Source organism: Nestor notabilis, unplaced genomic scaffold (assembly GCF_000696875.1).
Source record: "Nestor notabilis isolate BGI_N333 unplaced genomic scaffold, ASM69687v1 scaffold19117, whole genome shotgun sequence".
In the NCBI taxonomy this organism is placed as follows: domain Eukaryota; kingdom Metazoa; phylum Chordata; class Aves; order Psittaciformes; family Psittacidae; genus Nestor; species Nestor notabilis.
The window spans coordinates 17,183-31,455 of record NW_009935342.1 but is presented as its reverse complement, the minus strand read 5'-3'; the positions used below and the strand labels follow the sequence as shown (position 1 = coordinate 31,455).

The window sequence follows — 14,273 nt, the reverse complement described above, 5'->3', positions numbered from 1 at the left end:
CATCAGCGCTGATCTGGGGGTCCCGGCTCATACAACCCCCAGTTGAGGACCAGTGTTACCCCATGGCACAAGGAGAAAGCAGGACCCCGCCTTCCCGGGGTGCTCAGAGCACCCAGTGATGCTCAAACAGCAACAAGAGGAGTCAAGAAGTAGGTTTGAGGGTGAAGTTTATTTGAACAGTGGGTGGGTTCAAGGGGTACAGATGTTCTCGGAAATACAAGGGTAGAGGGGGCTGCTGATGGGAGTTGAAATCCTTGTCCACCTTAAAGATAAGCTGGGGGCCCTAGAGTTGCTGGACCCCCTGCTACGGCATGGTGGGGAGATAGGGAGATGAAGAGGGGTAGAGAAGACCCATGTAGAGTGAAGCAACACAGATAGCACAGGGAGGTGTTGAGTTTGCTTCTCCAGCAAAGCCTTGCTTCATCCACAGGGGGCCAAGCCCACCCCAGAAGCATGGAAAGGGCAGATGTTCCCTTTCCTCATAATACAGGAATGGGGATTGTCTCCAGGGGGAAAAACACCACGCAAAAGCAAATCACCATTCCCCACAGCACCAAAAAGGGGAGATAAAGGAAAGGGAATGAAACAAGGAGAGAAAGAGGGGGAAATGCTAAACATCAAAACAAAAAACAATCCAAAGTAACCAACTATGAAATAAAACCACAATTGTACATCAAAGCTGTCAAACCGAGCGGGTAAGGATGCTCCTGGAGAGCAGCGGGTGGTTTGCAGAGCAGGATTGAGGAGGGGGACATGGAGAACAGGAATCACCTTCTTATTTTACATAGATTGGTGGCGTTGGAGGTCAGGGTTGCCCCAAAGCTGAACAAGGTTTGTCCAGCTCAGCCCAGGCTGGTTCTCTCAGGGTTTATATTGGCTCAGGAAGGGGGCTCATAGTGACAGAGGGGAAAAGCGCTGCTGCACGATGCCCCAGCACTGGGACATGAAGGTCTGAAACCCATGTGCCCTGAAGCAGCGTCCCCATGGAGCAGCTTGCAGGAAGAGATGGTTCCAAGCAGCCCTGATTCCAGGCAGAGCAGCCCCACTGCTGCTTCAAACACCTTTGGGAGTGGGGAGCAATGACGTTAAGGGAACCTGATTCATCTCTTAGGGGGGACCCTGAATGCTGGAAATGCACCCTCAAATCCAGACCTCCAGGGCAGGAATTTCAGGGAAAAAAAGGTTAAATTCAGTTAAAAAATAGATGCATTTCTTTGCTATAAAAAGAAGGAAAAAAAAACCCTTAGGCCAGGGTGGTTTTTAATGCCTCCTTCCCACCACCCCAAATTTAGCCAGAAAAATGCTAGCCCTTTCACCAAATCTGCTGGCCACAGAGACAGTCACACATTCATCATCGATTTAAAAATATATAATATTATATATATTGCACACACACAAATATATATTAGAAAAGAGAGAAAAAAAAATCCCTCTGAAAACTTAATCTATTAAAAAAAGACCCAAACAAAATCCACAGCGGGTGAGTTTATCCCATGATCCATGTACAGTAGAAGCCAGAAATCCCTTTTGCTCCCGTAGCTTCTCGCAGAGTGTGCTCAGGCTGGGAACGTGGGGAAACACATCAGGTTTTCACAGTGGATTTGTTAGTGGAGAAGGAACTGCTCCTCCCTTCTCCCACGCAGAAGGGCTTTAATTTATAGCAAGTTAGATTAAAACTAGGAAACATGTTACAAAGTCCATTATATATAGACATAAAATGTACAACTGGTGGCAGCCCCCATGTGAGTCACTGGGGTTCGGTCTTGGCTGACACCTCGGCGGGCAGCTGGAGGGTTCAAAGGCAGTTTGGGACATGAAGGGTGCAAGTAGAGCCTCCAAAACAAGCTGGTGTCACAGTGCGAGGTCTTACATGAGCTCCAGGTTGGACAGGAGATGGAGCAAGGTCTTCTCCAGGAGCCAGGGAAGGCAGAAGGTGTTAGATGCCTGCAGTGGGGATGCATCCTCCCAGCCGAGGGCTGGAGGGAAGAGAGGCAGCACCCAGGGACCTGCTTGTCTCCATCTCCTTGTGCCTGTGCAGTGAAGGGAGTGCTTTGTGCTGGGTGAAGTCCTGTGGGGAGAGCTTGCAGCGAGGTGGGCTCAAGGTAAGATGCATTATGGTTTTTCACCCCCACCAGGGAGCAGGGTATTGACTGAGGGAGAGGGTTGTCTGGTCTGGTGTTTTCTTGCAGGGTCATGAAGACATCAAGCCAAGCATTACAACAGCCCCTGGTGTGATCAGCGGCGTGCCCAAGGAGCCCCACAGCTCCCTCTAAGCTGTGTAGGCTCATGGGGGCAGACTGCCAGGCACAAAGGGAAGGCAAACGCAAGACCAGACTGCAGGGAAGGGGCTTTGGGCAGGCAGGGAGAAGAGTGAGGCAAGCACAGCAGTGTTTATGCTCTGTGCCTTCTTCCCCAGGCAGAGAAACATAAAGAAACATAAACCCCCTGTGCTGGGAAGGGGAGATGCCCAGGAGGGATACGCTGGTGTCAGCAGGGAACTCCTGAGCCTTCGGTCTCCATGGCTTAGTTGGAAAGGTGTTGGCTTCAAAAGGCTCATCCTGGGGGATTTCGTTTACAGGGCAAAGAGAAAAGAGACTGCAAGGCCAGATGGGGCCAGAGATGCCCACGGGCTGGGGAAGTGCGATGTGTGCAAACCACCATTAACTGGAGTCCTCATTTGCTCTTCTACAGGGAAGCCAGGATGGAGGGGACTGCACAACGCCATGAGGTTGGAGTTAGGAGTCTTCCCCGAGGATCTCTGTCACGAAGGAGGCCATGTCAGTCTCTTTGGTGTCGTGCAAGGTAAAGAAAGGGTGTTCCTGCCAACAAGACCAAAGACAACATGAGTTGATGCCCAAGGACAAGTACCTCAGGGATGTCACACAGATGGAAGGTGCTGGGGGAAGAGGTGAGCACCAACCTCCTCCCCAGGCTCCCATGGACACCATCCTTTAGCTTAAAGATTAACCAAAGCTTTCAGGTTTGGCATTTCTAGGTTCAGCCCCAGCAGGACACCCCACCTTGGCAGCTGTACTGCCATCATTTGAGGTCTTAACTCACCAAGAACAGATAGGGTAGAGGGAGAGAACACCTCGAAACCCTGCCCTTGCCCATGAAATCAACACACCCATCCCACCCCATGCCTGAAAAATGACCCACACCTCCTGTGGTCCCATTTCTCCAGGACCTGCTGGACCATTCACTTCATTTTTGAAATACATGGGGATAAAGACCAGTAGAAATGGCTCCACACTTACCATAAGTTCTAAATAGTTCATTCGCTCAGCAGGGTTCTTCCTTAAGCTGAAAGAAAAAGAATGGGAGAGAAAGGCTGTAGGAGCTTTCTTTTGGCTGGATGTGGTCTGTCACAGGGGAGATCCCCTTCCCAACCAACACTACATTCTTCTCATGGGCAGCACCCGTTCCTCTCCCTCCTTGGCCAAGCAGGTTTGAACCACCAGCAAGCAGCCAAGCAGGTAGCTGGGGAAGGACAACTCACAGTGTTTTGCCACGAAAAGCACAAGCCAAGCAGCTCGCTGCAGTCTGCCCTGCACACACCAGAACAAATGGGGAGGGGAGGGGAGGAGAGGAGGTGGGTTCCCACCACCCATAGGGTGAGCCTTGGTGGGCTCACCTCTGCCTGGCAGAGCTCACAGGGAGCAGTGGAACATCCCGAGGGGAGCAGCTACCCACAAAACCACAAACCAGCTTCACCCAGATGCTGTCAGGGCTTCGTTCTCATTTCGTTGCTGCTTTGCCAGAAACCACCACCACTTCAGCAGCAGCAAAAGGGGAAGAGAAACCTCTGCACCTTCCAACAGGCCTGGGTGAGTCAGGCGAGAACAAAACCAGTTTGGGCAGCGCTTCCTGCCATGGCCAAGCATCAGCCTCAGCAGGGTAAGGTGAAGAGAAACATGCTCTGAAAGGACAAACCCAGCCCCACGCTTTGCTCCAACCCCTCGTGGATCAGGGCTCCTCTTCAGCCAGGCTGGGAGAAGCCACCAGTCCCTGCCAGAGACTCACCACTGCGCCGTGAAGTCCACAAACTCCTTGGAGAAGCGATCAGCAGGCAGCTGGGGTGAGGGCTCCTCCACCACTTGCTTGAGCTGCTGGAAGGGAGTCCCCCAGGACTCGTACGGGAAGCGGAGAATGGCCAGCTCGATCTGAGGATGGAGACAGGCTGGTGTGAGACACTGGGACCACCTTGACCCCCACACACCCCTACCTCAGCCAGCCCAGGTTTAAAATGAAAACCCTCCTTCTTTACAGACCATTTTCAATGTGGGTCATACCACTCTTTTTTTTAAATGAAAAGACCTAGAGGCCAAAAATATTTCCTTTTGAGCCTGGCTCAGAATATTGATGCATTTACAGGAAGCCACCAAAGAGATGTAAAATGGGATTATTTAAAAAGATAACAGTAACAGCACACCATTTCTGCACTGGCTTCCAAAGGGCTTTGCTCACCATAAGGCAGCCTCTGGGCTTCAGGACAGTGTTGTATGAGCTAGACCTAAAAAACCCCACAAATCCAAGAAAAACCAAGTGCTACAATATCACTTATGAAGATCTTTGCCAAAATCACCTCCATTACTGGGGCCCTTCTACAAGTCACCTCTGCTCCATCACTCATTCAAGCAGGAAAAAGCCTGTCATGGCTCTTGGGCAGTGTCCTCATGCCAAGGGTCAGCTCCCATCTTGAAACAGGCAACAGAACCTCCAGCCCTGCCTGGCAGGGTGGGACAGGATGGGAGGAATAAGGAACCTAAAAGGATGTGGGGCAGAGCCAGATGTCCCCGCCTGGCTCAGGTCAGGGGAGCTCAGCTCCTGCTGCTTGGAAAACTGAATGAAGCCACCAGTGCAGAAAGGTCTGGATTAGCCCTAAAACCAGCTGGGCTGAAATCAATCAAACCCCTTCAGAAACAAAAAGGAAACAGGAAGCCAGCCCAGGAGGAAGGCATTAGAGGGAGTCAGGCAGGTTGGGGCTCCATTCAGCTGCAGGCTGGCTGGCTTTCAGCAAGGTCCCCTCTCCCATCCAGCTTTGGAAAGGTTCAGAGATTTCGTCATTCATGCAGTGTCCCATCCCACAGCTTCCTGCATCTCAGGAGGAAAGCCAGAGCTGATTACATTTCCAGTCAGCCAGCCCAGCTCTGCTCTGGCACAGGGACACCAAGGAAAGGGGCTGAGGTTTGGCACCATGGACATACTGGCTGGGGAGAAGGAAATACAGCACACACAAACACAGGGATGCAGCACCCAAAACAAGGGCCAAAGGGAGCAGGAAGAGTTCCTGAAAACAATCCACCCACAGAGAGAAAGTCTCCTGGAAAGAGAGACGTGTTCCCAGGCAGCATCCCCTTCAGCCAGCAGCCTGGATTTCCTTTGTCCTCTGACGCCAGAGGATTTCAGCTGCTTTCTGCAAGATCCATTTCTTGCAGGAGGTAGATAAACCATCCTGAGCAGCTGCAATTTTGGAACTGAAAGTATTTCCCCTTCCTGTTGGCTGCTCTGAGCTACCCCTGCAGGCAGGACTTGCTGCAAACCATGCACAGCACCCCTCGCTGCAGCAGGACAGCCTAACTCACCCCAATGCTCCTGCAAGGCCTTGCTAACACAGAGGGGAGTGCACCCAGGAAGGCTGTGACCCAGCTGCAGCAAACCCTGCTCCACTTAATACTCCTCCAGGCAGCACATGGGGAAGTGCAGAGCAGTTCAAAGCCAGACTCTTGGATGCCCAGCTAAGCCCGCTGTCATATAAGATATTGCCCCCTGAGAGTCTGCCATCCACAGCAACATAGTTCAGAGCTAACTGGAGCTATCTGGAGCTGGCATTGCACACAAGTAGACCTGTGAAACCAAGCTGAGAGGTACAAAGGAACCACATGGGAATAACATGCATGGCCTTTATGTACCCCCCAGGATCCAGCAGGAACATGCAATAAGAGAGGAGAAAAGAGAAGGGGCAGAAGATGGATTATCTCCTTGCAAGCTTGTCAGCCACAGCAGAGGTGGCAACACTGGCTGCACACCCCAGCTCACACCTCCACCCTGTGCCCTGGGTAGTTCATCTCATGCCCTGAGCTACCACACTCAACATTTAGTCCAATTTGGTGGGCAGCCACCCAGGGGTGAAGCCACTGGTCACAGCAGGGATAGAACCCATCCCAACCCCACGCCTGCAGGGTGCCAGTCCCAGCATGGCCCAGTTACCATTGTGATCCCCAGACTCCAGACATCCGACTTCACGTTGTAGCCCTTCTGGTTGAGCTCAGGGTTTATTCTTTCTGGCTGTAACAACAACATGGAAGATATTACAACTCTATCTTGTTACACCAGTGCAAACCCCACATACCAAATCTCTGGCTCTAAAACCCAGGTTGGGTTGATTCCCCTGGCTCATGTCCCCGTGGAGGGCAGGGTCTGAGGTTAAATCTAGTACTGACGAAAGCCAGGTCTTCCTCCACAAAGCTCACAAACTCTCTCCTCCAGCTCCTGAGACTTGTGCTATTCCTACAGCATGATCCCTGCCCCAGGAGCAGAAGCTACCCACACAAAAGGCAAAGGGAAATCCATAGAGATTTGCGGATGAAATGAAATGATCCTGCCAAGGAAAACCTCAGCATTTTCTAGCCAACAAGGAGCAGCCCTTCCAACCACCACAATCAGCACCAGAAAGTCTTTCACCCTTCTGCAAATGGAAGGAGTCTGCTGTGGGATTAACACAAACAGCAGGGTTTACAGGGAGAGTAATCCCATCCTTGGAGCATTCTGCTGAGTCAGGAAGCCCTGAGCCCTCTCAAGTGGTTTCTTCAGAACAGAGGTGAACCAAGGCTGATTCCTAAGCAGCAGCCCCTTCAAGTCAAGGCTGAAGGCAGCTAGAGGCTGCCAGCTCCAGTCCCACGTGAGCACACTTACAGCCATGTAAGGTTTGCAGCCAGCATCCATGGTCTTTGCAACAGAGTCCACCAAGTAGCCGCTGATCCCAAAGTCACACATTTTCACATGTCCCTCCTTGTTGATCAGCACGTTGGATGGTTTCACGTCTAAGAGAGAGAACACAAGAGGGCAGATTGAGCCTTTACAGAGTATCACAGAGCCCGAGACATGATGGACAACTCCCTGCCTACCTGGGAGGGGAGCAGGCAGGCCCTAACACAAGGGAAGGGAAGCAAAACCCCCCCAGTCTCCCATTGCAATAAGATTTGTTCATAGGCAAAGCCAGAACTATGCTCTCCGGGCAGAAGAAGCCTCCTTTCTAACAAGGCAGGTCAAAAGGTTGGAATAAAATGCCCAGCAACTTATGTGCCATACACAGCCTTAAAAGCCCAACTCTACTAAGTTCCCTGGACAGCTTGTCTCATGCCCATTGTGATCTGTTCACAACTGCTACCACGATGAAAAGCAGGACCTGGGTGTTACAATTCCCATCTGTGATTTCATAAGGTCTCCTTCAGCCCTTGCTAGACTACCCAAGCCAGGAAGGCTTAGGGATTTTGTTCCTAAGAGCTACCTTTGAGGTACCTCTATGCTCAGAGAGACACAGAGATGCCCATAAAACACAGGTAGTAACCAAATTTGTTATTACAGTCAACACTTCATCTGGAAAGGAGGAAGCAGATGCATGAGGGATACACCTCAGGAACAAGCCTTGGGCATCTAGATTTGCCCACCACCATCCTAAGTACCATGAGACCCTGCCATAAGGCATCCCAGAGGGATGCACCACACATCTCCTGGAAAGGAGTCCTCACACAAGTTATTTCAAGGCTAGATCTCCAGCCACATCATGTTCACCCCATCCAGCACCTACCTCTATGGATTACAGACAGTTTGCTGTGCAGATGCTCCAGAGCTCGTACAATCTGGGGACAAACAGAGCAATAAAGCACCCATTAGTCACACACAGCACCAGTCTTCCACTGCAAGCAACTACCCAATTCCCCGTGCCATGGGCCTCAATAGAGACCTTCCAACAGGCTCAGGGGTTGCTCAAACCCACGTAAGAAGCCAAGAGGCACTCACAGACACAGCCATTTTCCCCAAAATGTCTTCAGGGATCGTTTTCTTCTTCTCCAGTACTTTCTTGTAGAACTTATCAAGGGAGGTGTCCATGAGCTCCATGCAGATCCACACGTCACCCTGCGGATCGGGAGAAAGCAGCTGAGAATTCCCTAGAAATCCCCAGGAGCTAGAAGGAACAGTGGGGATGGATGGACAAATGGCCACTGCCCCTTCCACACAGGGCAAACCACGGTCCCTGCCATGCTGCTCCTGTTGGCCACAGCACCAGCACACAGGCTCTGCACTAAATAGCAATGGGCAAAGATGCCCTGGTACCACCAAAACTGCCTGTAATGGCATCTCTTTGACGGTCTACCCCATGGACAACACTCCTGGGACATCTTCCCCAACACCATGGGGCCATGAACAATACTCTTGGGCACCTGCCACAGAGGCAAGGAACAGGACCTGGTCAATGCTGCCTGAAGGAGGCAAGCCTTTGGCCTTGAAGTCATGGCAGCATCTCAGTAGGGCTGAAGGAGGTTTTGGACAGTTCAGTGCCTTCAGCACAACTGCACAGCCCTGAGCCATCCACCAGCTCAGTACCTCACGGAAGAGGGCTCCATAGAAGGTGACGGTGTAGAAGCAGTCAACTGTCCTCATGGAGATGTCCAAGTCCATCAATAACCTCTTCTGCTCCTGAGTGTTTACAGTTGCTCGAATCCTCTGAGGCAAATAGGAAAGAAGAGGGGGTTTATATTTATATATGGGATAACACCATTATCCTTCAGTCTGACCCAGAGGACCTGAGGTTCCGAGGCCAAGGCAAGCTTATTTTGCAGCCAGTAGCACCCAGGAGATGCTCAGATTCTTCCAGACAGCACCTTAATGAGTGGCAAACCCTTGGCAAGCTCTGCAGTGGATGCAGGATCCAGCCAGCAGCCGGGACAGGCACCGACACCCACACTTTGCACTATCTGCAGGCACCAAGCCTGGATTTCTAAGCACAGACCCTTCAACAACCAAACCACACCAGGAACGCTGGTAGCTGACAAACAAGCCTATCCCCATTTTGTAGTGACCAGTGGAGCTCAGCAGAGTCTCCCCACTCCCTTGGAGCTGCACATGGTGATCTCCAAGCAGCTCCCCTCACCTTCACAGCCATGATGGTGCCGCTCTGCGTGTGCCGCACCTTCTCCACCACACCATAGGCGCCACGGCCCAGCTCTGAAATTGCCACCAGGTCATCGGCTTCCACCTCAAAGTTCTTTAGGGATAAAGACAACAACATGTCAGATATGAGCACATTTATCAACAAGGACATCAGCAGAGGTGCAACACTTGCAGCTCGCTAAGGCAGAGCACTTCCAAACGACAGCACCTACAGGGCTACACCAGCTCCTATACGTACCAGAGGCACCACACTGAGAGAAGATGGGTCCAAACCCTCTCACCTTATACTCACCAGGGCTCATTTAATCCCCCTTTGCAGCTAGAGATCAGGACCTTCCAGCCTTTAAGCCACTGAAAAGGCCACCAAAGGTTGGTGCCTCTCTGCCTGCTCAGGATTACCCACACAAGGGTACGTCTGCAGTTGCTAAACTACTTGGAGGGATTCAACAGCTCCTGTGCCAACATGGGCAGCAGTCAGGAGCCTCTGCCACAGCTCAAAAGCCCTGTGTACAAACCAGGATCCCCCACTTCACCCCACATCCCAAGAGATCATGGCTCACCCCCCTGTGCATCTAATAACACTTCTGCCTGTGGAAAGCCTCTCTTAGACAGGATGGTGTATGCAGCAACCCAGCAACTCAATCCTAATCGTTGCGGTGTTCAAACGGGTTTTACCCCCATCAGAAAGGTAAAACACGAGTTAACACCAATGAAGGAGCTCAGGCAAGTTCAACTGCCTTGTTTCAAGCTGGAAAAAGCCCATTGCCAGAGCTGACACAAGCAAGTGCCCCACACAGCAGGGAGCCAGCAGGCTCCTGAGCAAGCTTCCCTAAAGATGTGTTACCCTGCAATTGCCTGTCCTGCTGGGCAGGGCACAGACTGTGTGAGTGAGACATGGGCTATTTTTGGACGCTGTGTTCATCGACTCCTAATAAGTCACAGACCTTCTTTTAGCCTGGCTTTATCCAGCCTCCAGTTTTCCTCCGGTCTCAGGGAAACACAAATAATACCAGGATGCCAAAGTGCCCCCGTAGCCACAAAGGCAGCGAGGGTGGGAAACATGCACAGCACAGCGCCGGATACTCGGCCTGTGAGCTACGCCCAGAGCAGGGAGGAAACAGCCTTTGGTGTTAAGGAGCCAAGCTGGAGATGTGGCTGTTGGGCTCCCGGCCAGTGAGTCCCCTCAGTGCTGGCCATGGTGACCAGCTCCCCTGGACCTTCCTGCCAGCCCTGGCTCCAGTTATTCCAGCCAGATGTGGTGGGCAGGCAGCTGAGGCAGGGAGCAAGGGAGAGCTGTGCTTGAGCTCAGCACTGAGCTATGTGCTACCCAGCACAGGAAGGTGCCAGCCCTTTCCTGGGCAGGACAGTAGATCCTGAGATGAGGAGAGCAGGGCTGAAGGGGGACATGTCCGACCCATCAGGCAGAGGAGCAGTGCCAGCTCACAGCTCCTGCAGGGGCCTCCAGGAAGGATCTGGTGGTGCTTTTCAGGACACGTGTTCTGCAGTTGTTCCAGGTTATTGTTTTCCCTAGCATTTTCCCTAAGGCTTCCCCAGAAGCTGGCAGTTCCCAGCACACTCCAGGAACCAGCACTGCCCTGCCCAGCAACAAGAGGTGATGCACAGACAGAGCCAGTGCCCCCCTCCACTGGGAATGGATGCAGGGCATCACCTGCATGGATCTGATGGACCCATCCACCCCATAGCCTACAGCTGGCCTTCTGCTCAAGCCCTCTTCCTCTGTGTCACTCCAAAACACCTAGGCCAGACTCCTGAAAACACTGGAGCAGGGAAGGAAGTGACCCTAGGGAGATTTCCCCAAGCTACAGCTCTCTGCCCATGCACACACCATGCTCAGCCTGCTACAGACAGCTTATCTCCCTGGGCTATTGATACACACACAACACAATGGCCAGAAAATGGCACAGGCAGTAGGATTGTTCCCTGGACGCAGCCAAAGCTTCCTTTCCTCTCCCTTAACCCTAAAACCTTGCACTGAAGCCGAGGGGCCCAGATCCCACCAGCCTGGAAGCAGCTAGCTGTAGGGCTGATCCAATGCATGGTATTTTTAGCTCAATTACAGACAGGCTTCTGCAGTCCTAGGAGAGCCCATAACAAGAGCATGAAATAAAAGAGAGACAGTGGCTATTTCTAGCAGTGGTTTTCACCAGGTCACTAGGAAAGGCTATGGAGAGCTGGAGAGAAGCTTTATGCCCAGCTTCTCCTGGGCTATGGGCAGTAGCAGCCCTGTGGGTATGCAGGACAAAGGGGGCTTTGAGCCAGAGCATGTGCTGAGGCCACACTGATTTAGGGCAGATGGGCTGGGTCCATCCAACCACTGTTATCTCCCACTATAGACAGAACAGCACACCTAGCATTTAATGTCACCCATCTGCCTTGCACAGATCTGCTCAGAGACAAGCCAGCCTGCAGACATGCTCAGTTCCTCAACCATCACTGCTCTCCATACACACAGAAACCCCACTGCACAGGGGAAAGATCCTGCTGTGGGATGTCTCATCCCTTCAAGGATGCACCCTGCAAGGTTGCACCAGGAGGGCACCATCCTTCTCCTGGGGTGCTCTGAAATCCCAGGATGTGACCTGATGGGTTGTCAGGCATGATCCATAAAACTCTGCATGCGTGGGGCAAACAAAATTGGAAGCAAGCAAAAAAGAAACCACATCGACACGTACTTTATCTCCGATGGTAATGAATGCTCTGGAGTCCAAGTTCCTCGGGGGCCTGTAAGAAAAGAGACAGAGTCAGGAGCAAGCCCAGCTTCATCAACCCTCTTGGCCAGAGCCAGGTTTCAAGCTCCTTTGAGCACTTTCAGCCACTGCTTTCCACCATCCTCTGCTGTCCTGGCTTCAAACCAGTACCCTCCAAACACTCACAAATGCTTTAATCATGCCAGTAACACCTCAACCCACACCCACAATCACTCACAAGCAGTAAGAACCCCAAAGCCTCAGCTAGGTGAGACATGCATCAAACCAACAGGCTGTGAAACTACCCCTGCTCAGGAGATGAGCCTGAGGAACCAAGACCCACAGGATGAGAGGTTTCTGTGGCAGAGCAGCCAAACTGTCATGTTTTGACAGGCAGGTGTTGTAACAGGACAGCCACGTAGCCCGAAACACACGCCGGGGGAACAACAGGTAATTCCTCACCCCTGAGTCATTTGTGTACACTCGGAGGCCTGTTTCAGGCAGAGCAAGCAGCACTTCAGTGTCACACTTAGCACCACACAGGCGAAAGTCTTCCTTTACGGCTTTTTTCCTCATCTCTGCCCACTTCCCATTATGGGCAGCTTGGTACTTTTAGAGCCAACACAAGCATTTTGTCCCTTGTGCTTCGCTTCTCTGCACTCCCCATCCCCTGGGACCTTCTAAGAGTGGAAATTGCCCAACTGGTTTTGCCTCTCAATTCCCATCAGAGCAACACAGCAACCTCCAGCTTTGAGGAAGTACTTGAGGCTCACAGCAAAAGCCTTGCACTGTGCAAATATTTGCACTGCAGCTTGAAAAGCACAGAGAAAAGGAGTTGGGGATAACTTACACCAGCCTTGGGCACGCAAGCACACCACAAACTCCAGCATGAGGCCTTCTCCAGGGGGAATTCAAACACAAACAGGACCAGCAACAGATGCAGCCGTGCTGGAAGGAGGTGGCTGTTGCATGCTACGCTCTGCAGCGTTAACAGGGGACTTCCCCTGGTTGCTCCTCCAACAGATCTGTCCTATCTACCTGGGGTTTTAGGTAGTGGTATTTCCCCTTGGGGGATTTCACTGCTCTCCTGGTGCTGAGTGAGTCTCTACTACGGGTTTCTGGAGCAAACGAGGCTCAGCAGTGAAGATGCAGCCCAAGGTGTTTTCAAAGAGCACAGTGAAAGAGGAATTGCAGCCATCTACTCTTTGTCAAACCAAGCACCACTACCCTGGGCTCTCCCCAAACAACTCTAACTAGCTCTGATGTATGGCTCAGTGGAAGGATGCTGTGCCATGCAGGGCATCCTCCCAGCCCACACCCCCTGCTCCTGCCACGGTCCAGCTGCCACCACTTCATCTTTTCCCCTGCACTAAAAACCTTCCCTTCTCTTTCCCTCAGGCAGATTTGCCCTCTCCAGCACGTCTTTGCCACTTTGGCATCAACACAACCATGGCAAAAAGACTGAAGAGAGTCTCCCAGCTTTTGACTTCCAGCCACTTCAAACCAGACACCAGGAGACACACACGTTGCACAGGTGTATGCACACACGTGTATACATGTGTAATTCCTTCTCATCACCTGCTTAAGCTTAAGAGAAGAGAGTTAACTGCTGATCTTGTGAAGGCTTCACAGACCACTGCCCTTGAGACAGCGCTGAACCCAGCTCTGGAGAACCACTTTGAGCAGCAGAGACACTTACGTTGTGTTGGCAACAGGCTGTTTGATGGGGGGACATGTTATCCTCAGTTCCCCTTTCTTCCTGCTTTTCACTGGAAGAGAAGACACACACGTGAGCAATCGGCTTTTTTACTTCCCTTCCTTCAAGCTTTTTACTCCTTACCCTTCATGGCCATCAATAGTCCCCTCTCTTGGGGGGGTTTAATTGCTGATGTTCAGGAGATGGGTTAAAGCTGTGATTTCTGCTGGGCACTTACCCGGTTTGTGTGGCTCCAATCCTTTGGAATCTGAAAGAGAGAGAAAGAGACACCAGGTCAGCTTCCATGCTCCGGATAAGCCGGGTACCACCTCCAAATCCCTTAGGGGCCCGTGCATGGCCCAGGGGAGCCCTTCCAGCCACGCTGCAGGCAGAGGGAGGCAGACGGTGCCGGAGCCCAGCCAAGCCTGGCCCGATCCCCATTTCTCCAGCCACAAGAGGTCCCCATGCCATTAGTGATCCACAGGGCTCCCGAAAACACTCCCTGTCCAGCTCCTCCTTGCCCCACGGGCCATCAGCACCCACCGAGGTTTTCTTGTGAAGAGCCAGACCCATTCTGCAGTATGGGTTAGAACCGGCACAGGTTACATCCATCAGACCTCAAGCTAAACCAAAGAGTTAGTCCCAGTAGGACAGCAAACACCCCCCCATCTAACAAAGGGGAACCAGGACGAAAC

The 14,273-nt window shown here is 52.1% G+C and overlaps 1 protein-coding gene across 1 annotated transcript in view; it reads right to left on the bottom strand.

Moving 5' to 3' along the window:
* Positions 1-2,735: 2,735 nt before the first annotated feature.
* The window catches only part of MAP2K3 (mitogen-activated protein kinase kinase 3), a 15,832-nt gene continuing 4,294 nt past the window's right edge, over positions 2,736-14,273 (bottom strand). Inside the window, exons 2-13 of the mRNA XM_010017804.1 lie at positions 13,817-13,846; positions 13,582-13,651; positions 11,868-11,916; positions 9,155-9,268; positions 8,608-8,727; positions 8,023-8,139; positions 7,811-7,862; positions 6,916-7,043; positions 6,211-6,288; positions 4,024-4,163; positions 3,258-3,303; positions 2,736-2,819 (exon numbers count right to left, since the gene is read on the bottom strand). Coding sequence (XP_010016106.1) covers positions 2,736-2,819; positions 3,258-3,303; positions 4,024-4,163; positions 6,211-6,288; positions 6,916-7,043; positions 7,811-7,862; positions 8,023-8,139; positions 8,608-8,727; positions 9,155-9,268; positions 11,868-11,916; positions 13,582-13,651; positions 13,817-13,846 — 1,028 coding nt within the window. The remainder of the gene's footprint in view (positions 2,820-3,257; positions 3,304-4,023; positions 4,164-6,210; positions 6,289-6,915; positions 7,044-7,810; positions 7,863-8,022; positions 8,140-8,607; positions 8,728-9,154; positions 9,269-11,867; positions 11,917-13,581; positions 13,652-13,816; positions 13,847-14,273) is intronic.